The 24248-nt window shown below is 37.5% G+C and overlaps 1 protein-coding gene across 8 annotated transcripts in view; it reads right to left on the bottom strand.

The window, feature by feature from the left end:
* Nucleotides 1-8872: 8872 nt before the first annotated feature.
* The window catches only part of SRD2 (snRNA activating complex family protein), a 79495-nt gene continuing 64119 nt past the window's right edge, over nucleotides 8873-24248 (bottom strand). For all 8 annotated transcript variants that reach the window (XM_088965348.1, XM_088965346.1, XM_088965353.1 and 5 more), the window contains 4 exons: nucleotides 23476-23571; nucleotides 17256-17381; nucleotides 16900-17160; nucleotides 8873-9332 (listed from right to left, as the gene is read on the bottom strand). In XM_088965348.1, the coding sequence (XP_088821474.1) occupies nucleotides 9051-9332; nucleotides 16900-17160; nucleotides 17256-17381; nucleotides 23476-23571 (765 nt within the window). In that variant the 3' untranslated portion in view covers nucleotides 8873-9050. The remainder of the gene's footprint in view (nucleotides 9333-16899; nucleotides 17161-17255; nucleotides 17382-23475; nucleotides 23572-24248) is intronic.

The raw sequence follows: 24248 nt of genomic DNA, 5'->3' as shown, positions 1-24248 counted from the left end.
CTCATTCTCAATTTATCATTATTCTACTTTCCCTGCATTTACTTTCTGTATGGTGCACACTGTTCAGATGTCCCTGGGTTTCAAATGCACCTGCATCGTATGTTTTCTTTTTAGGCTGCGTTTGGAAACGATGCAAATGGAGTGTAAATCCTGGTTTAGGGTAAATTTGCACTTTGATTTACTTCTGCCTGTGTTTGATAACATTACATTTATGTATTGACTAATGAAAAAATGCATTTTTCAATGTATATTTATATTGATAATAAGATGAAAAAGTACATCAATAAAAAAAGTAAATTTGCATTCAAGGGGGGTTTTCATAAAAAGGGCATGTGTTATTGGAATTCGTGTTTGCATCCATTATAGTTAAAAGTCTGTTTGGTAATATGGTAAATTTTTCATTGCAAAACTAACCCAACTTTGCAATTTATATGGACTGTTTTACACTTCACATATTTACATCATTTCCAAACAGTCTTAATGATTTTGATAATTTGTTAATACCTAGAAATTGATGCATATATTGCATCTTAAACTCCTTCCCATTGTTACCCCAAAAAAAAAAATCCTTATCATTGCATAAATTCTTGCATGGGCAGAGCTGAATATGTAGATATTATTACAAATTACTACAAAGTACAAACCCTATTCCACCCTAAAACAGAAGAAAAATATACAACTTGCGCTTGTAATTATCATATCATCAGGAGGATGATTGAAATCTGGCCAGAGTGCGGCTTTTACACCATTGAAATCTAGAAAACACTGATAAAAAAAATTGTTTAATTAATCTAGAAAACACCATTGATAAAATAAAAATAAATGAAACCTAAAAACTAAAAATGAGAGATTCATGTCGGTTTTGAAACAACCAATCAGAGATTCTCCTTTACCCATAAACGTCTATCTGAACTCTCTTTCTCTCTCTCTCACACACACACGTGTTCGAATTAAGCTACCTAAACTACTTCCACCATTTAGGACTTCATCCTAAAACATCTGATGTACCTCACAATAAATCATCTAATTCTAACACCTCTTTCTCACTCCCTATCTTTTTCTTTATTTATTCTTATCTCTATCTTCTAAATACATATATTTAATTCTTCATTAATGTATTGGAATATTAATGTTTAAGTTAAAACTAAAAAAAAAAAAAAACAGTTTAAGTTAAAACTTAAACATTGAAATAAGATGTGTAAAAATATCTAAAATACTAATAAGAGAAAAAATAAATAATACAATAAAACAAATAAAAAAACTAAAGTAATAAAATTAATAATTAACTATAACAATTTTATAACTACAAAGTAATAAAACTTAATTTCAATTTAAAAATTACTAACATAACAGAAATTCAAAACAAATTATTGTTTTTTAATTTTAACAATATTATACTTTATTATATAATAAAAGGTTCTAACTTTATTATAAGTTTTAAGCAATAATAAACTTAGCATAAAATCATAACTTAAAATTACACATCAATAACAATTTACTAAAAAATTAAAATTTAATAAAAGAAAAAATAATAATTTAAATTGAAATTCAAGTTTAAAATAATAAAAAATAAACATAACAAATTTGGCTTAGTATAGGTATGCCTTCACTCTACCCAGGCCCCTCATTTTGCCACATAATTAGACTCTAAGCTTCTTGCCACATCACCCTACCTTCTTTTTCATTGCCATTACAAAAGCAAAACCATTCTAAACATTAAACGTATAAGATAATTGAGATATCAATTTATTTTGATATTTTTAGTAATTAATACACAAATTTTTTAAAATTATTTATTCAAATAAATTTATTTATTTACTAGCGGGACCCATGCGATGCACGAAATTTGTTAAGCGAAAACAAAACAATAGAAAAATAAAATCATTAATTTCAGTTAGGATTGTTCATCAAACTGATGAAAACCGACCAACCTGACCAACTCGACCCGAGTTGGTTGGTTTTTTAGTATTTCCAATCGGCTTTGGTTTAACAATTTTTCACCCTGACCAAGTTGGAACTTTGGCCATTTGTAAATTGACCAAAATCAAATGACCCGACCATAGATATATATTAATTTTTTATATTTTTAGTATAACTTTTTTAATATGGGAAATGGAAAAATTCTCATATTTGTTAGTTTAAAATAGTTTATATCATAAATTTAATTTTTTAAATTTAACTTTAATTTTTTAAGTTTAATCTTTTAAACCGATCAACCAAACCGATGCAAATCGACACAACTCGAGTTGGCCGATTTTCACTAATGGTCAATCAGTTTTAGGTGGCCAACTCCCCAACCTGACCAGGTCAATTTAGTTGTCCAAGCAACTTACAATTAAATTGAACCAATCCGCGAACACTCCTAATTTCAACTAAGTTAATACTCTAATCTCTAATAAATAATAATAGTTTAATCTCCAATAATCATCCTTCCTGAGTCAGATAGTCACAAGATGCATTTGATGTAAATTTTTCATTATTAGATTTTGCTATCTCTATTGATGAGAATATGATTCTTACTGCTGTACCAGATGATTTGGAAATTAAGCAGACTCTTTTCAGTATAGCTCCTCTTAAGGGTCCTGGGCCCAATGGCCTGCATGCATTATTTTTTCAAAATGGATGGTCAATAATTGGTGAAGACTTGCCGGTTCATCAAAAGTTTATTTTTGCAACCTTCTCTCGTTGTCACTATCAATGAATCTCGCATTGTTTTGCTTCCAAAAAAAGGATACAATGGAGACTGCTGGTGATTTCCATCCAATAGGTTTGGAAAATGTTTATTGGTTGTTGCTAAGATTCTTGCTTGTAGATTGAAGGGTTTTCTAAAAAGATGTTTTTTTCTCCATTCCAAAATGCTTTTAGTGGTGCCACTGGTTTTTTTTTCTTGGCTCAAAATTGATCTCTCTAAATAATATGATAAGGTCGAATGGGATTTTCTACTGCATAGTTTATTTGCTCAGGTTTTTCTTTGGCCTTTTGTGATTTGACCAAGCAATACTTTATCGGTCAGAACCATGAAAATCCTACTAAATGGAACTCCTAGTAAATAATTTAACCCTTCAAAATACTTCTACATGAACACAATGATTTGATAAAAGAATGGATAATTATTCTCTAGAAAGTTAACAAATTGCAGTCCCCAAACTCTATTGAAAAAGCAAAAGCAAGTTACCCAACAAAAATGCAGCCCCACTAGGACGTTCATTTTCAACTTGTCTCCACCTGCCCATAATAATAACATATATATTTTTTATTGTATAAATAAAATTTATACATATATTATGCAAAATATAATATAACATGTTATATAATTAATCTATTCTATATATATAAAGCGACTAAGTTCACGTGTCAATGTGTCATTCTACTCTCTTTTAAAACTTCCTCCAAAATTCCCATTCTAATTTTCTGAATTTTTTGAATATTCTTAATTTTTAAAGCCACCCAATTAGGGAATCCAATCAATGGCAACCGTGTTCCAATATTTGAGAAAGTTTAAAGCCACTTTGCTCCTAAAATTTCCCCGACTATCTTCTCTCTCTCTCAAACTAATTAGAAAACTATATCCCACATTTTTCTCCTAAAATCCCATACCCCTTCTACTCTTTTTTCAATAAGCCTTCTCCATCATGTCCCTTGAATAATTAGATTACACTTCTCAACTACCCCACACGATTCTAGCTTATCCTAAGATAACAAAAATTAATTTTTGGTCATTTTGGTAAGTTATTCTATAAGATTTCATAATTAATTTTGACAACTTAGGTAATCTATTTTGGTAAATGAATTTATGTAGTTTTGGTGAATTAATAATTTACTAAAAATTACTAATAATTTTACATAATTATCAAACAATAATTTTATTAATTTAATAACATTGGTAAATTCATTTAGAGATAATTAATTATATACAACATAGGAAATTTGTTAATCGGTTCTCATCAGGGGCGTAGCCAGGAATTTTTTATGAGGGGGGCCAAAACTTATGGATGGGCCATAGGGAGGCAATCATTGGATGAAAAGTGAGGGAGAGAGAACAAACTTACATATAACAATAAATGTATTGAGTGTGCAAATTTCTGGACCCTGGATTCCCCCCTAACTCCGCCCCTGGTTCTCATACTCTTGAACTGCAAAATTTGGGTATGGAGAGTTTCATTTGATTAAAACTTATTTTCTTTGAAAATTTGATAAGAGACATAACACATCATACATTAAAATTATCAAATTATTCATATAAAATATATCAATGAATTAAAGATATGATATGATATGATATGCTCATTTAGAATGTCATACGATTCTTTTTACTTCAATTTTTCTTGACAATGCCTGTGCATCGTAGGGCTGCAAATGAATTGGATGATCCGTTAACAGACGGGTTTGGATACCGTCCTGATCCTAACAAATTGGATCGGATAGGAAAAGCTGATCCATTTATTTAACAGATCAAATTCGAATATCGACCGATCCAAATCTGTCGGATTCCAATTTGATCCACTAATATAAATATCCTTTAGTTTATTTTTTAATTAGGTTTATGTATTTGGAAATTTATAATTTTATTATGTACATAATTGTAATTTGACTTACAAGTCATAAAGCCCTAAATCTCTAACCTAAATACGAACCAACAGGATTGAATCTCTTCAGATTTCGGTCTTCCTCTTCCTCTTGGGTTGTTCGACGCCAACAGCCTTTGCCAGTTCCTCTTTGGTGCTGGTGCGACAGTGCCTTTAGTCTTCGCCTCTCCGACTTTCTGGCTGCTGGCTTGTTGGCGTTGCCGCTGTTCTACATTTTCGAGCCGAGCGGTTGAAACTGTCTTCTCATCCTTTGCGGGCCTGCGGCTGAGCGGTTGCTGGTTCTGCTATTCCATCACTGGCGGCATCGCCCTCTTTTGTTGTCACCACGGGCAGCTGAGCGGTTGCTGTTCACATATACCTGTATCATTTTTAGGATTTCTTGTTCACATATACCTGTATCATTTGAGAAAATTTCATAGGTAATGGCAGGTTTTATCCAAAAATAGGGCTGGGCCACTTGGTGAAAAATCGGATTTGAATCAATATCCGTTAAGAGTAACGGACCAAATTCGAATCAGGTTTTATTAAATCCGCCGAATTATTAACGGATTCGATTCAGTAAAAACTATTATCGAATCGAATCGGATCTCTTACCGGATTCGATTCGATCCGTTTGCAGCCCTAGTGCATCGCACAGGGCCCAACTAGTTCATAAATAAAAGTCATTGGCCTAAAATCCGATCCTGGCCATGATCACCCACTCCCACCGCTTCGCTCAATTGGATCATTACAGTTAAAAAAATGAAGTTTCTGAATGTTGGATAATCAATGAATTATGACTTGAAACCTGTGTGTGGGGTAGTCAGGCCTAGGCCTGTTGCATGTGTAGTAAGGATGAGAAAAAAAAAAAGGAAAAGCAACCCAATGCCTTTGGCTAAATCGGGGGCTCATTTTGAATATTTCAGTTCATTAGCTCATGCTCGGGGGCAAAATCGGGGGCTCCTTCTGGTTACTCTTGAAAAAAAAAAACAAGGGATGCCAAAGCTGAGTTCGGATGGGCTCCCCCCGCAGCCCAATTTAGAGAGGGGGTATTGGGGAGCATCTCATGTGCTTGTCATGAATAGATATTCCCAATTCAGGGAGGGGATGGGTTGCGGGCCACACTCTCTTGGGACCCAACCTGTTTCGACAAAACTACAACAACCAGTGCCTAGTCAGCACGCAGCACCTGAAAGTTGTTGTGTCATTCCATAATGGCAACTTCCTTACTTCCATGAAGTCCCAACTAAACGCACAAATCAAATTTGGATGGCCTAAAGGAGCGACCGTGCTGTATGCTAATTTAGGGCTGGCAATTTTGATCCAAGCCAATTTGATCCATCCAACCCACCCATACCCAACCATTTGAATAGTGGGTAAAGTAACCCATTTAGGTCAGAGAAAAAGGGTAAGAATGGGTTGGGTGAAACAGGTTAGGGCTGCAAATAAATCGGACCGGATCCGATCCGAATTCGATACTGATCCATTAAGAGGCAGATTCGGATCTCTCTCCTGATCTTAATAAATTAGATTGGGAAAGCTAATCTATTAATATAACGGATCGAATTCGGATATTGGCCGATCCAATCTACTGTGACCCAATCCGATCTGTGAATTATAAAATATTATATATTCTAACATTATTATATTATATAAATAATATAATATAATATTAATATAAATATAATCGAATTGAATACCCGACAATACATTCAAATTCGAATTCAAATCACGCTTTTGAAAATCCAATGGATCTTTATTGGATTCGGACCAGTCAGGTTTTCTTAACGGATCAAATCAAATATGCCCTTACCTTACCGAATCCGATTCGATCCGATCCGTTTGTAGCCCTAAGTGAGGTGGGATTCAAAGGTTTCATTCTCTGGCTTACCGCAACTTTTTACCTCGTCTTCACCAAAGAAACATTACAAAATTGAAGCCTCAATCTTCCTCAGGCACTGCGACTCTAATCTTCTTCAGACGCAGACCCCACTCTGTTCAATCATCTTCTCTCCAAAGAGCTGCTCTGATCTTACATTTAACCATATTGAACCGGCATCAATAGAAGATCGAAGAACGGGTCTGCTTTCCTCCTCTCCAGAGACATCTATTTGTTGAATCGTTGGGGGATGGTTTTCACGCAAAAGAATACCACTTCAGGTGGTCAATACTGAATTCCTTATGAAGCTGTTGCTTCCATGATAATTCATGGTGGAGAAAAGGTAGTGTTGATACTGCTCTACAGTCAATTGCCCAATTTTGGTTTGCCATTGTATCTTATAATTAATATGGCGGGAAAAATATTGATATTAAACAATACATTAATTAAGGGTATAAGACACAAAACATATGAATCTATTATATTTATCTTAATTATTATATCAATTATTTTTTATTTTGATATATTTTTGAATATTTTGTAAACAATTTTTTTTATTTTGTGTAAATAAAAATATAATGTTATTTAATATAAATTGAAATATTAACTAATAATTATAAAAATATATAAAAATAGTAAGATATATATTATGAACAACTTTATAAATTTTAATTACTAAGATAAATATTCTATTATTAATAATTTATTTGTATAAATTTCTTGGGATTGAAATTATCTTTTGATGCAGATTTGGATTTGATAAATTATTTATTCCACTTATTTATAAAATTTTAATTTTAAACATTATTTCTTTTAATTTTTAGTTGGAACAGTTAATCATAAATACATATTGTTTGTTTGCATGAATACAAGTTAATAAAACTTATTTTATTAAGTTTCAACGTTGTCATTAACTTATATGGGTTCAAGTTACACTTTAACCCTTAATAAACCTTTTTTTTTAGTAGAAAACGTTAATTAACTTTCAGATTGAAACGGGTTAGGACAAGTTTAAGAATGGGTAACGCAATTTGCATAGGTTGAAAATGACCCTTTTTACCCAAAACAACACAACACTCTAGTGTATAACCAAGAAATTTCAGATTTCATAATATTAATCAAGACCAAAAACATCATTGACACGATTTGCGTAGGAAAATAAAATTCTCAAAATTCTGCCCCTATCAGATACATATAATGGCCCTAGCAATAACAACGAAGACTATGATGGAAACGCAATGGTATCGATCTCTAGGTGATTTTTTTTTTTTTTTTTGTTATGCATTTCTTATTTTTTAGTCGAAATATACACGATTCTATGCTTTTATCCATTTGGAATTTGAAATAGAGAAAAAAAAGGAAGTAAAAAGAAGCCCATTTTCAGTTAGTGGATCATATGGATCAAGATCAGGGCATGTTGTGAGCCACTATCATAAAATAAATGAATCAAGGTTCAAAGTATCGACAGGTATCGACCGATACGTATTGTTTTGGGACCCCTCTGATACGCCCCTACAATGGGTGTATCGGGGGTCTAACTGGTTCAGAGTGTGGAAGAGGCCTAAACCGGCTCTCCTGAACCAATTGTGAAAAAAAAACACTAAAAAACTGTATCAATTCGCCGGATATGCCCATACCGGCATATTGGTATTTTGAACCTTGAAATGAATGAGAGGCAAATGGATGAATTGGTCCCAACCCACCCATTGGCCACACCTATATCATAGACCATAAGAGAAAGGGTACAAATTAAAAAATGAAAGCCATCATTACCACTTCTACTTGCAACATCGTATGTTAGTCAATGCAAATTTTTGGAGAATATATATATATATATATATATAAATATACATTTTTTTTCTACCACAAAAGGCTTGAGTAATCAATACAACATTTGTTACCATTGTTTTCTCTGCGGAAAAACCCAATTGTGTTTCTACTATAAATGACAATACCCAATTCAATGCCTATATTTTTTTTAGTGGAATTGGTTATTTGCAAAGTTCAAAATATCGATTTGCCTGCAATCAATACAGCTTTTTAGTGTTTTTTTATTTTTTATTTTTTCACAACTGGTTTAGGGGAGCCAGTTTAGGCCTCCTCCACACCCTGAACTGGTCAGACCCCCGATACACCCACTGTAGGGGCGTATTAGAGGGGTCCCGGAATGATATGTATCGGCCGATACAGGCCGATACGTGTCAATACTTTGAACCTTGGTTATTTGATGTGATGTGGCAAGACTATTTTCTCAAAAATTTGTATTGATCAACCTAAAACGTTGCAAATAAAAGTGGCAATGGTACCAAACACAACCCTAGTCATTCCATTACACCCATGCATTTCCCCCGATGACCCAGTAGCTGAGATCAACCCCTAACTGCAAGCGCTCTGTGGAGGTAGGTGAACTTCATGTGCACAACTCTAATGTCTCAACCCCATGACCTCCTGTTATGTGTAATGCCCAAAAAAAATCCTTACATTTCCTAATAGTTTATCGTATCCTGATAGAAATCTTAAAATTGCTTCTCTTATACTAGTTGCAATACCGATATTTTGAACCTTACGTTGTAATCACTTACTTTTAATGTTACTATAACCATGAACTATTCATGGTGGTAATCATACACCGTGAACTCATACAGCAATGATCCATCCTCAGCATAATGAAGTAGATAATAGCAGCTATCACAAAAATAGCATGGATTCTCTGGAGCCCACTTATCATCGACAGTAACCTTTGTAGCTCGATAGATCTTGCATACTGAGCATTTCCGAGGACGGGTTTTTAATTGAAATGTTAGTACTGGGTAAACTAATCGGTTCTGCACATCCTCTGGGTGAATCAATCTCATGTCTCTAATCACCATGACATGCTTGCAGTCTCCCTGTGCCAACCATATTGTTAAATCGTATTAAGTTAATGAACCAGCAATGTAATTACTATATTACTACTTCAGTGATGATTTTGAGGCATAACAATTGACCAATAAAAAGGTTTTTATGGAAAATCAAGAAAGAGGTGAGCTACACAATGGGCAAAGAAAATACCCTTACCATGGTTTAATAAAAAAGTACTTGTGAACATGGTCTAATAAAAAAGTACTTGGAAATGTGCAAGACTCTTGTGTCATCTAAATCTTTTAAATAAGTAGTTGATAGGCCCACAACCCTTAGCAGGCCCACATCAGCATCCTTGCCCAGGCAGCTACTAGACTAATCGTTCAGAGCTATGGAAGGAAGCCACGTCATAGAGACAGAAGGAGAATAAAATGCATGAGTCGCATGTAACAGAATCACATCTGAGACTGATGATATTATAAATAGAAAGCCATAAAGGAAGGAGGCAGAAGTGATTAAACCCAAACTATCCTCTCTTAGTAACCTAACAAAATTGGTACCATAGCTCAAGGATAGCAATGGCTACCATTATACCTTCAATGGTGGATGAATGGGTAGATCAGATTGAGACCAGTCTTCATAAGGTGTTGGGAGATGTCTGGGACATCTAGGAATCACCGGTAGTTATCATGACACACTACAAGAAACTTAATCCAGTGGCTGTGAGAATGAATCAGAGGAGTCCAGTCAGGGAAGTGGCTGGACAATCAGATCTACACAAAAGAAACATGCCAAGATGGACTTTCCTTCTCAGGTGAGGATCTGATTCCCTAGATATATAAGGCAAAAGGTACTTCAAGGCCGTCAAAGAGTGGCCATTGCCTCAATCCACTTAGAGGAGAAGCCTTGTGGTACCTTTGGTATCGGAGATCCCACCCACAGATGACTTGGAATGATTTCATAGGGGCATTGTGCATTAGATTTGGACCGACAGCTTATGAGGATTTCAACGAGGCTCTCTCAAAACTTAAACAAACCAGATTTGTGCATGAGTATCAAATTGAATTCAATAGAATAGCCAAATGAGTTCATACATGATCAAAAGGAGCCTTGGTGGGAACTCAAGGAAGAAAAATTGTATCGAAGTGAAAGCCCTCAGGCCAGAAACAGTACTAGCAGCAGTGGGGCTAGCCAGACTGCAAGAAGAGAAACTGAGTTGACTCAGATAAGCCAACCAACTGGACAATTAAATGACCCCTTATAACCAGATCTGAAAAGGGCTCAGTTTGGTACACTAATTCTGCTCCAATACTTAGAATCCCTTATAAGAAGCCATAGTTTTCAAGGCGCCAAGTCGAGGCTAGGCGACAGGGAGGTGCCTTGTCACCTAGTTGCCTAGGTGGGCACCTAGGCAATGCCTTGGCGATGGATTTTTTTTTTTACTAAAAATCATATATTCTAAGGTAGTTCCGAGGTTCTATAACCATATTTCCTTGATAAATATCCATAATTTTCATAAGTATAAATTTCATGTTAAAGTATAGAAAATCAACATATTAATGAGAAGAAAAAGAAGAAAGAAAAGAAAATTCAAAAAATATAGGGGCTGAACCCCTATTTTTCTTATAGGAAAAGAAGAAAAGAAGAAAAGAAAAGGTGCGGAAGAAGAAAATGTATTGATTAGACAAAATTTTTAATTTATTCATATGTATCAATTCATCAATTAACAATGTCAGTGTTGATTAAATCCTAACAAATAAGAAATAATAAAAAAATAAATTAATATATAGCACACAAAAGGTATATTTTAGTTTAATAATGTCTATTTCATAATTATAATCTCAAAAAATTAATATAAAAAGTATTATACAACACAATATACAAAACTGCTTGGCGATTAGGTGAGGCGAGCCTCCAAGGGCACCTTGTCGCCTAGGCATCCCCTTAACAACTATGTAAGGAACTATCCTGGGATGAAATGCGAACCCGTAGAGGAAAAGGGCTATGCTACAATTGCAATGAGAAATTTGGACAAAGAACATAAATGTAAAACCCGACAGGTGTTTATCTTGCAAACTGATGGGCCTAAAGGCATTGATAGCCTGAATGCTGCTCTACAAGGTGCAAACTCAGAATGAATAGGTCTATGAGGCTAAGACTTCTTAGATATCATTACAAACATTGAATTGTCTGACTTCCCCTCAGATCATGAGAATTGAAGGCCAAGTAGCAGGCCAACAGGTGTCTATCCTTACTGATAGTGGGAGCAACCTCAATTTTGTAACCCACATACTTTGCTCACCAACTGGGGCCATAGTTGTCAAGGCATCACCTAGGTGACTAGGCGCCTCACCCAAACACCTTTTAGCAACTAGGCACACTTCTAGGTGACTAGGCGCCCACCTAGGCAATTAAGTGCCTGCCTTGGCAACAAAAATGACAAGGCAGGCACCTTTTATAATATCATTTATATTGTTTTATCACATTAATGTATGTGTTAATATATTTCATTATATATATATATATATATATACTTTGTTTTAATGCTTTACTATTGAAATTTAAAAGATCAAAAGGGTTTTGAGGAGAGAAAATGAAAGAAAGAAAGAACAGAATTATAAAGAGGTTCTTTTTCTTTTTCTATTCCCTCTCTCTAATTAAATAAAATAGAAACTCCATCCTTGTTTTTTTCTATTTTACTTTCCATCTTGAATATTTATCATATAAAGTCAATAACTTTTTCAACTGCTAATTGATATGAAATATTAAATACTTATTATAGTAGTATTATTTTTGAAAATAATGATATTAATATATGTAAAAGATTTTTATCTTTTAGACGTGATGATTCACCACATTTTTAGAGGAAAATTAATATTCTTAATAAAGAGAATTGCTATTTTTTTGCATAATATACTGGCCGACTAGGCGCCCCAGTGTCGCCTGGAACCACCTAGACGCCTTGAAAACTACGATTGGGGCTGACTGTTTGGCACACCACCCCATCTATGGTACATGTGGCCAATAGCAACCATTTGAATTGCAAGGACCTCCATCCACTCGAATTCATTGGAGCTTGATATAGTACATTTCATATCTGTTGGGATGAGGGGTCTTGGGGGTGAAGCCTTGGCCAACACATCCTTTCCCTTCCCTTCCCTTTCCTTCCTTTTTCTTCCCTTTCTTTTTCCTTTCCCTTTCCCTTTCACTTTTCCTTAGTTTTCTTTTATTTTTTTCTCTTTGTATGGGGTAGTGCACGAGGCAAAACATTCAAGGTGGATGAGCCTACCCCCTGCATGTTGCCACAACCATAGAATTCCTATTACCCCCAGTGCTGCCCTGACCAATGTCAGGCCCTATATAAAAATAGGAGATTGAGTGGATGGTGCAGGAGCTCTTAGATAAAATGATGATCCAACTCAACAACAGTCCTTGCTCCTTTTCAGTCTTATTGGTCAGAAAAAAGGATGAACCTTGGAGGTTTGTGTAGACTATAGAGCATTTAACCATGATGGCGCACTGAGTCTTTGGTCATGCCATTTGGACTGACCAATGCACTGTCCACATTCCAATCTTTTACAAATGAAACCTTTAGGCCCAATCTGTGAAATACATCCGGTTTTTTTATGTACTTGTCAATAGTAGGGACTGGGAACAAAATTCTTATACACTTCATGGATAGCTTGGAAAGGCTCTGTGACATTATTTATTTGCCAAAGAGAACAAATACACTTTGTCAGGCCCGCGTCCACTACTTGAGCCACACTGTGGAAGTGGGTTAGGTTTTGGCTGATCCAGAAAATAAAAAGGTCTGTATGATTAACTGGGCTCAACCCACTAATGTCAAACACTTGAGAGGCTACATTGTGAAAGTGGGTTAGGTTTTGGCTGATTGTGAAAAAAAAAAAAACCTGTATGATTAACTGAGCTCCGCCCACTAATGTGAAACATTTGAGAGGGTTATTGGGCCTCACAAACTACTACTGTAGATTTATCAAGGGTTATGGACAGCTTGCAGCTCCTATCATCCAATTGCTCAAAAATGAATCTTTTGTCTGGATGGATCAGGCCCAACAAGCCTTTGAAATCCTGAAGGCCGCAGTGACCATTCCACCCACCCTCATCTTACTGGATTTCTTGAAGACATTTGTTGTTGAGTGTGACACATCTGGTAATGGATTGGGTGTGGTGCTTATGCAAGAAAATAGGCCTATAGCGTATTTCAGCAAGGCACTGTTATCTCAAACTCAAGCCAAGTCAACCTATGAGAAAGAGCTCATGGTCGTAGCCCTACTAGTCCAAAAGTAGTGATATATGTAATGGGTCGTCAATTCATCATAGCACCAAACAAAAGAGACTTATGCATCTCTTGGATGAGATAATCGTAACAAAAGATCAGCAGAAGTGGGCGACCAAGCTTCTCAGCTACGATTATGTGATTGAATACAAACCTGGCCCATCCAATTTGGTAGCTGATGAGCTCTCTAGATGGGGTAGAGCTATCACAACTCGATAAGCCCAAGCCCATATCTCCCCTATTACAGGAGCTGTGAACTGAGGCCCAGAATGACCTGAAACCTTGCAAGATACAAGAGCAACTGAACTTTGATCCCTTCATGGCCCCAGGTTACAAGGTAGTGGACTCTAATCTTTATCAGTTTATCATAATGTAGACTCGTAATATTGGCCCAGTCGGCCCATACACCTGAGCCGTAAAGGCAGTTTCATGACTCAATAATAGGTAGGTATTCTAGAGTTTTGAGGACCTATTGAAGACTTGCTCCGTTTCCTAGAGCATAAGTATTCCACCCAAACCCCCACTAGCTTACTACAACCTCTATAGATTCCCGAAAGGGCTTGGGAAGGTGTCTCTCTGGACTTTATACCGTCCAACACACAACTCTTGTGCAGCTTCAAAGCATTCTCTTCCTCTTCTTTGCCCAAGAAGCAGATGTAGAAGGTGAACTCTTCCACCATGTGTACAAAACCTATTCACGAAATTGTTTCACAAGTTTCATTACCTTCAGCACGAGACCCATCAATGAGCAAAATAAAGTATTTATATCCACCCATGCAAGGTAAATGACATGCCCCCACCCCCCACCCCACACACACACATCAAAGTGAACAATATGAGAAGGAACAATAGATCTTTTATTACCTGTAGATCTTTTCTACAATGCTTTGAAAACTTACAGGACTCACAATGTAATTGTAAACTGGAAAAATTCATCTTTAAATAAAGCTAGAAACAAAAGACTCGATGAAGAAAAGGAAAGATGACCTACACGATAGTGACATAACATAACACGATTAACTGACTCTAACACATTTGACCCAAAAGATACTCTCTGAGGTGGTACTTGGCTTTTTTTCGGCATGTCCAACAAGTATACCCCATTCATGGTCACTCCCAACCATCTTTTGAGATTTCATGTCCTAAAAAACGTAGTAAGAAAGAAAGAAGGTTACATTGCAATTCAAGGAGTTTTCCACAATAGCTCCTACAGATTTCTTATCACCAGTATCATTGTTCTTGAATCTTGGAGGCAAGTGCTCTGGATGTAGCTTCCAACAGTTGTACTCTGTGTGCTTTGGCTTTTTACAGTATTCACACAACATCCTTCTTCTCGGTGGTAACCCTAGGATTCATCTCGGCATTAGCAAAGTGATTGATTGGGGAATGGGGATTCCACAATTTGGGCTTGTCTCTTACTCTGCTCACTACCAACCATAGCATAAGCTTGAGATAGGGTCACCTCATCCTCTGCAAGAATATTATATCTAACAATATCATATTCAAGGTTGAATCCAATAAGGAACTCAAAGACCTGGTTTCTCTCCAGTAATTTCGTACGAGTCTCAGCATCTTTCATGCATCCCCCCACAATATTCTCCATTAGGTCAATCTCTTGCCAAAGAGATTTCAGCATTGAGAAATATATAGCTATGGGTTTCTCCCCCTATCTTAGACTATTCACATTATTCTTTAGTTTTTAGGCCCTAGTAACATTCAACTTTTGGGAATAGTTCTCTGAGCACTGTCCCACACCTTTGCAATATACATCTATAGGTAGTATTGGCTGATAAGAGGTTGCAAGGAATTTACTAACCAATCTACAACTGTATAGTTTTCCTGCATCCACCTCTCCTAGGTAGGGCCATCTTTCATGCATCCCCCCACAATATTCTCCATTAGGTCAATCTCTTGCCAAAGAGATTTCAGCATTGAGAAATATATAGCTACGGGTTTCTCCCCCTATCTTAGACCATTCACATTATTCTTTAGTTTTTAGGCCCTAGTAACATTCAACTTTTGGGAATAGTTCTCTGAGCACTGTCCCACACCTTTGCAATATACATCTATAGGTAGTATTGGCTGATAAGAGGTTGCAAGGAATTTACTAACCAATTTACAACTGTATAGTTTTCCTGCATCCACCTCTCCTAGGTAGGGCCATCTTCCTTGGGTTTCTTACTCCCAGTGATGTACCCTCATTTCCCTCTATTGTAGACATGGATCTTTATTGATAGAGACACTGCCAAATAATTGGTTCCATTTAACTACATTGTGGTTATTGCTCCTAATAGAGTCTCCACAGACCCTCCCTAGCCAAACCCAAAGTTTCTAGCTTGTTTTGTCTCACCTCTAGTCTGCTTCATTAGCTAAATGGAAACAAACAAAAATAAAAACGGGGTTTCACAGAACCACTGACCTGAAGCCAAAACTACTCCTCAATCACCCTAAACTAGGGTTTCATAGAACTTGGGAACCTAGGAGAAAGAAAGTGTAGTCGCTCCTACCAGGGACTCCAGAACCCTTTCCAACCTAAATCAATCTCAATGTAGGTCAAAAAATTCCCTTCAAGCCCCAAGCACCAGCTTCAAATTGTCTCTAGAACCCTTAATTCAATTTCTCCAAGCACCAAGTAGGGTTTTCAGGAAAATCTCTAAGAAACTATCTTGAGCCTCAAACTAAGTTTGTCTTCTTCAAAAACCTCCTCCAAATGGGCTGTATAAGCTATCAATCAATCAGCTGATCAATTCTCCAACACACTGTGTATGGCCTAAAAGAAGAAATTGAAGGTGGGAACTTGCTCTGATACCAAGTTCTAAATCACACTTGCAATAAATCAAAAAATAAACCAAAAGAAAAGAAAAGAAAGGAGGAAGAAGAGAATAGAAGAAAGAAGAGAGTCGATCATTTCTCTCTTTAGTCCCATCAAACACTTTTATTAGATACAATTACAGGGATGCCCCTAGTAGGGCGCCTAGCTCAATAAAGACAATAACAATTCAAAACAAGGCCCACTAATAAAACATAAACACCACTAGAATAAAAGAATTAAGGTCCATTCGGCCCAACATCTCTACAACTGAGGAATGCTGAACAATCTAAAAATGTGGAGATCAATTCCTCTTATTCCCAATAATTAATATTTCTCCTTAGCTTAGGGGACCAAACAAGATGACCTCCAACCAAGTCATAATAGTCCTTGATGGTTGCCTCCATAGGTCCCCTAACTCTACCTCATAGTGATATCATATTCTTATATAGAAAGCTAAATGCAATGCATGAAAAAAGAAAAAAAAGAAAAGAAAAGAGAAGACTACCTGGTGACAATAGAGATATCCAGCACCAAGACGAAACTTCAAGTCACAAAAGCGAGTCTTATGCATGTCAACAGCTTTGAAATGAGGCAAGTGTGATATTGTCACATCCCCTAAGACTGCTTTTTTCTTTTGTTGCAACTCGCCAGATACAATGCATTCCCATTTCTCAAGAACCTCTTCCTTAGAGTTTCTAAGCCAATCAAATACGGGTTCACTATAATTTATAGCAGATGGGTCTCTCAAATCATTGCAAAATATATCCTACAGAAAGGACAAAAGATAACATTCAATAGGATCAGATAATAGATTGTTTTCAGTAGCAAATCAATCAAATGAGCAGGTTAAGCCTTTTTTACTTCTATAAGAAAATATCCAGAAGAATCATGTTGTCCGGTTTTCTGCATCCACTGGTCAGTCAAGCAATAAATATTATCCCTTAGTTCTGTCAGGGTTTGCCTTCCAAGGACCAAGAACTCTTGGGTCTGAAAATTAATAGAAACATCAATTTTGAAGTAGAAAAATATATAGCATTAATAAATGAGAGGCTAAAGGAAACATAATGCTTGAAAAAAATAGTAGTTTACAAGAAATTTTCCCAATTTTCATATAAAGGTGGATGTAGTGTTATGAAAGTGTCAACTGGTCAATTTAGTGCCATGACTGTGTTAGAGTTAGCCGAATAAGGGTAGATTAGTCAACTCACCTTGGTTAAGTTATGAACTTATGTGGCAGTCTTATTAGAGGTTCTCTGTCCCATACTTAAGTAGGGGCAGTTTAGTCCTTATACAATTAATTAGAGCCTAATCACTACTAAGAGGTCGACTGATAGGGTTTAGCTATCAGGTTCGACAGTTCTTTCATCTTCTTCTTCTTCTCCTCTTCTTCTTCTTCTCCTTCTCTTTCTTCTTCTCCTTACTGGTTCGGACTACTGTAGCAACAGTAGAAACATGGTATCAGAGCAAGGTTCGTGACCTGTTTCAGTTCGTGCTTCAGCTCTCTCCTTTTCTTCTCTGAGCTGTCAATGGAGAAAAGTGGTTCGTCCCAGGCCTGAAACATCTCAGCTCTTCTTTTTTAATTTTTTTTTCTGGTGCGCAGAACCTCCTTTCCTAAGAAAACAACTTCAGCAGTGAATGGTTGGCTGAAGCTCTCAAACAAAGGTTGGTTATCTCTTCTCTTTGTGCTGTTGGTATTTCTGGGTTGAAAATCTTCAAGAACTTAAGAGGACTGATCAGAACCTAGAGAACTAGGTTGGTTGTTGCCCTGGTTCTTGGAAAAATTCCAAGAACAGGCTGTGTTTACAGTGACCAAATGGTGTAAGGGCTGCTGCTGGAGGCCGAATGGTGTAGGGGCTACTGTAGGTGGCCGAATGGTGCAAGGTGTAATGCAATGGTACTAGTTGAGTTCTTGTTGGTCTTGTGGTGCCCTCTTAAAAGCGTTAAAGCAGGTCTGTATTGTGTGCGACAGCTATGGCTGTGTGGTGGTGCTTGTGATGCACAAACTCTGTTGAGTAGTTGTAAGAGAACTTGCATGTGGTTAGTAAGTGCTGAATTAATGTCGGTGCAGTCTCTGTTTTTTTGTGAAATCAATAGTGGTGTGGATAAGAACAAAGGTGTGTGTATCTATCATTGTGTTTAGGGACTGCTGTAGGTTATGGAACATCAAACTCTTGACAGCAGCACTTAGTTGGTGATTGGGAAGTCAGATTAGAGGCAGCACTGAAAGAGTATCATGGCAGCAATTGGAGATGGCTGTAGTGATCAGAAACCTAGTGTGGTGGTTTCCTCTGACTATCTAGGTGTACAGATGACCTCAATTAAACTGGATGGTGAGAACTATGTTCCATGGGCCAAATTGGTGGAAGTTTTTCTCAAGGCAAAGAGAAAAGTGAAGCATGTGAAAGAAGATAAACCACCAGCTGACTCTCCAGGGTTTACGATTGGGAACAGGAGGATGCTCAAATCATGACATGGCTATGGAACAGTATGGAACCCAAAATAAGTGCCAACTTCATGTTCTTAGATACAGCTAAGGACATATGGGAACATGCCAAGAAGCTGTATTCTGGGCAAGATAATACTACAAGGGTATATCAGCTCTATCAGGAGTATTTTGGTCTGCAACAAGGAAATAAAACCATATAAGAGTACTATGCCAGTATGAAGAACCTCAGAAATGAACTCAATGTCTATCATCCTCTCACTCCAGATGTTAAGATTCAGCAACAACAAAGGGAACAACTAGATGTCACAAGGTTCTTAGTGGGGTTGAAATCAGAGTATGAACCAGTTAGGGCCCAAATATTGGGGAGCTCTACCCTTCCTACACTTGAGGAAGTGTTTGCTCGGCTTCGCAGGAATTCTTTGGGACAAACAGAGAATCCCACACAGTCTGATAGATCAGCTTTTGTGACAGCCAAAGGAGGTAGACGTGGTACGAAAGGGGGAGGACAGGCCTCCCGAGGAGGTTGTGGTGGTTCCATATTTGGCAGTGGTGGTGGTCGTGACTCAGGGGGAGGCCGTGGCAAAGAAAAAGGCAGCTCTACAAGGAAGTGTACCCATTGTGGCAGGGAATGACATTTGGTAAATTTCTGTTATGATCTCCATGGCCGCCCTCCCTCTAAATGGGCCAATCATGTTGTTGCTAGTGAGGTTGATGCCAGTGATAATCAACAAGCAGACCTAACTCCTTCCACATCTACATTTGTTTCCGGAAGGGAGATGGTGAGTGTACCGCATAATGAGAATGAGCAGTTCCTTCAGTCCACTTCACAGCACACTACTCTACTCTTGCCCACTCAGGTATGGCTTGCCTGTCATCTAAAACCTCTCCTTGGATTATTGACTCTGGAGCCTCTGATCACATGACCGGGACTCCAGGTGTGTTCTCTTCTCTCTCTGAAACTTCCACATCTCAAACTGTTACCCTTGCCAATGGTTCCTCCTCTCCCATCTGTGGTGTTGGCAATGTTGACATGGCTTCTCTTTCTTTATCATCTGTTCTATATGTCTCTAAGTTTCCATTCAATCTTATGTCTGTTAGTAAATTAACCAAGACTCTTAACTATTCTGTTACTTTTTTCCCTTCCTCTTGTGTTTTTCAGGATCTCAAGACGGGGAAGAAGATTGGTGGGGGGCATGAAGCTAGTGGATTGTATTATCTTGACGGTGGTGGATCGTCGGTTGCACTTCAGACTTCACTCACTCCTCTACAGTGGCATTGTCGACTAGGACATCCTTCTCTCAAGGCACTCAAGATACTAGTTCCGTCTTTGAGACATTTGTCAGTGTTACAGTGTGAATAGTGTCAGTTTGGGAAACATCGTCATGTTTCCTTCAGTCCTAGAGTTGAAAGTCGTATGTTGAGTCCTTTTGCTTTGGTTCATTCAGATGTTTGGGGCCCGATCAAAAGTCTTATAATGGTTACAAGTATTTTGTCACTTTTATTGATGATTGTTCAAGAACGACATGGATTTATTTAATGAAAGAACGGAGTGAATTATTTTCCATTTTTCAAAATTTCCATGATGAAATACGTACACAATTTGGTTTTCCAATCAAAGTTTTTCGTTCAGATAATGGTCATGAATATTTTCTTACTTCCTTTCAACAGTATTTAGAACAGCATGGCATCATTCATCAAACTTCATGTGCATCCACTCCTCAACAAAATGGGGTGGCTGAACGGAAGAACCGTCATCTCCTTGAAACGTCTCGGCCTATTCTTCATCATGAGTGTAGCTAAACGGTTTTGGAGTGATGTTGTACTTACTGCGTGTTTCCTCATTAATCGAATGCCCTCCTTTATTCTTCATGGTCGGTCTCCCTTCTCTATCTTGTTCCCCACCTTGTCTCCCTTTCCATTAACACCTCGTATCTTTGGCTGTGTGCTTTATTCACAATCCGAGTCCTAGAATAGACAAGTTGGATGCACGCTCCATTAAGTGTGTCTTTCTTGGCTACTCTCGGACTCAAAAAGGGTACAAGTGTTACAATCCCATTACTCGGAAGTGCTATGTCTGTCCTGATGTCACTTTTTTTGAATTTGTTCCCTTCTTCTCAGGAACTAAAGCATCTTCGACTCCACCTTTACTTCCTCTTCCTCTTCCGATCAGTGATCCCGTTCCAGGTGTTCCTGTTGGAGTTGACTCGTCACCTCATCCAATGCAGATCCCTACTGAACGACCACCAATTCGGCAAGTGTATACACGTCGAACGACACCGGCCCCTCCTCCAGCTTCTACCTTGTCCGCGGATCCGGCCGTTGCTCCTGTTGCTGAACCCTCAAAACTTGATCTACCCATTGCCTTACGGAAAGGTAAATGTAGTTCTACTCTCCATCCCATTTCCAATTTCGTTTCAGTATCTCGCCTTTCCGCCTCACATCGCCAGTTTGTTTCACTATTGTCATCTATTGCCATACCTAACAATGTCCAAGAGGCTCTTAGTTCACCTGGGTGGAGGTAGGCAATGGAGGAGGAACTCTCTGCTCTTCAAGATACTCTCACATGGGAGCTCACTACTCTTCCTCTTGGTAAGCATGTTGTGGGTTGTAAATGGGTGTATACTATTAAATACTTTCCAGATGGTAGTGTGGAGCGTCTGAAAGCCAGACTTGTTGCTAAAGGTTATTCACAGTTGTATGGAGTGGACTATATGGAGACCTTCTCTCCAATGGCTAAGATTAGCTCTGTCCCGTGTGTTAATTTCCCTGGAAGTTATGTGTGATTGGCCCCTATTAAAACTTGACATAAAAAATGCCTTCCTTCATGGTAACCTTATAAAAGAGGTATATATGGAGCAACCACCTGGGTTTGTTGCTCAGGGGGAGGCTGGTAAGGTGTGAAAACTGAAAAAGGCAATTTATAAGTTGAAACAATCGCCTCGTGCTTGGTTCGGGAAGTTTAGTGAAGTGGTGAAGAATTTTGGAATGAAACAATGCCAGGTTGATCACTCAGTGTTCAATTATGACTCAGAAGCTGGAAAGGTTTTCTTAGTAGTCTATGTGGATAATATTGTCATAATTGGCAGTGACAAATTGGGAATCGACAAACTAAAGGTCTTTCTACAAAATCATTTTCAAACAAAAGACCTTGGGACATAGAAGTATTTCTTGGGTATAGAAGTTGCTTGATCAAGACAAGGTGTAAACCTGTGCCAAAGAAAATATGTTCTCGATCTATTGGATGAAACAGGACTGTTAGGTGCAAAACCTGTTGAGACTCCTATGGAACCAAATGTTAAATTGAGCAGTGATACAGGGGAAATATTTGATGATCCTGGAAGGTATAGACGATTAGTGGGGAAGCTGAACTATTTGACTATCACGAGACCAGACATCTCCTTTGCAGTCAGTGTGGTGAGCCAATTTATGCAGAACCCTCGTATATCTCACTGGGATGCAGTTCTTAGAATTGTAAGATATCTGAAGGGAGCTTCGGGCCGTGGGTTATTGTATAAACCAGAAAGAAAACTTGAAGTAGTTGGGTACACGGATGCAGATTAGGCGGGCTCTGTGTCTAATAGAAGATCTAATATAGGTTACTGCACATTTCTTGGAGGAAATCTTGTGACGTGGAAGAGTAAAAAGCAGACGGTTGTGGCTAGAAGCAGTGCTGAAGCCGAGTACAGAGCCATGGCACACACTACATGTGAATTAGTGTGGTTGAGGAATCTCCTACAAGAAATCGGGTTCCACATGGATAAACCTATGAAATTGTACTGTGACAATCAAGTTGCGCTCCATATCTCATCCAACCCTGTTTTTCATAAGAGAACAAAGCACATAGAGATTGATTGCCACTTTGTGAGGGAGAAGGTTCTTACTGGAGAGATAAGCACAGAACATGTAGGCTCAAGTGATCAGTGGGCAGATTTGTTTACAAAAGCCTTAAGCTCAGGGTGAGTGAACTATATATGTAACAAGCTGGGATTATATGACATATATTCTCCAGCTTGAGGGGGAGTGTTAGAGTTAGCCGAATAAGGGTAGATTAGTCAACTCACCTTGGTTAAGTTATGAACTTATGTGGCAGTCTTATTAGAGGTTCTCTGTCCCATACTTAAGTAGGGGCAGTTTAGTCCTTGTACAATTAATTAGAGCCTAATCACTACTAAGAGGTCGACTGATAGGGTTTAGCTATCAGGTTCGACAGTTCTTTCATCTTCTTCTTCTTCTCCTCTTCTTCTTCTTCTCCTTCTCTTTCTTCTTCTCCTTACTGGTTCGGACTACTGTAGCAACAGTAGAAACAGACTGCATCTCCAAAAGGTATGCCAATACTCACTGCTGTCACCTAGGAAAACTAAGCATTGACTACAAAGCTGTTCTAAAGCTTTATTTGTTAGTGATTACTTCTACATATATAAGACAATGCCAACTTCAAGAAGACAAAGTTAATAGTGGAATCCTATAATTGCTTAAATCAAAATTATCCATTTTTCATCAACTAACTCAGTTATTAAAGTCCAAGACACACACAAACAAAATGGGGGCTCTAACAAGAACAAAGTTAATCAGTAGACAAAAATCAATAAAAACTATTATGGCTTTCAAGAGGCAATAGCAAAGCAGCGAGATTACCTTCACCCATGTTCTTATGTTATGATAAATCTCAACACAGAGAACAACTTCTAGATGGGATACCACCATATGTTCATGTATATTAGATGATTTTACCTGCAATGCATAAAACAAGAAAAGCATAAAACGATAATCACAATGTAGGGTTTCAACTAGTTGAGGCACCACAATGCACAATATTTATAAGTGATGACAAGTGTATAGCATTTCCATGTAATGGCCTAAAATAGTAACTGTCTTTGAGCATAAGCTTATGATCACAAAGATCATGGCAGGATACAAAAAGCCCCATAATAAAATAAACATGGGCCTAGTCTATGCACTTATCTGGGCAGTAGACTCAACTAGGCTAGCCCGGCCAGTTAACATCCAAAGATAGTTGTTGCTCATCACAATGTGTTTTCTAGGTTTCTCTCCTGTTCGTCTATCAGTCTGCAAATGCTACATTTCATTCCCAATTTTTTGTTACTAATCACCCCTTTAAATATTAAGTTATCCCCAACTACCTACCATTGATTTCAAGCTTACTTGTTACTGTTTTCTAAGAAGAAGAAGAAGAAAGAAGAGAAGAAAACATGTGAAAGAGGCAAAAAAGTAATGCTGGTGGCACCAGCCATTCTATTATATACTAGGGTGATCAAACACAAAATAAAAAATTACAACAAAGTCCTAGTAGTTGACTATTAGGAAATCTCTTCATCAAGTAGTCAACTACTAGGAACAATATGCTGATAGTAGTCGACTACTAAGAACAGTATGTTGATAGTAGTCGA

This window comes from Nelumbo lutea, chromosome 1 (assembly GCF_056320005.1).
Source record: "Nelumbo lutea isolate HS-2025 chromosome 1, American lotus-T2T, whole genome shotgun sequence".
NCBI lineage: Eukaryota > Viridiplantae > Streptophyta > Magnoliopsida > Proteales > Nelumbonaceae > Nelumbo > Nelumbo lutea.
The sequence above is the reverse complement of the archived record's forward strand: the minus strand, read 5'-3'. Positions and strand labels throughout refer to the sequence as shown.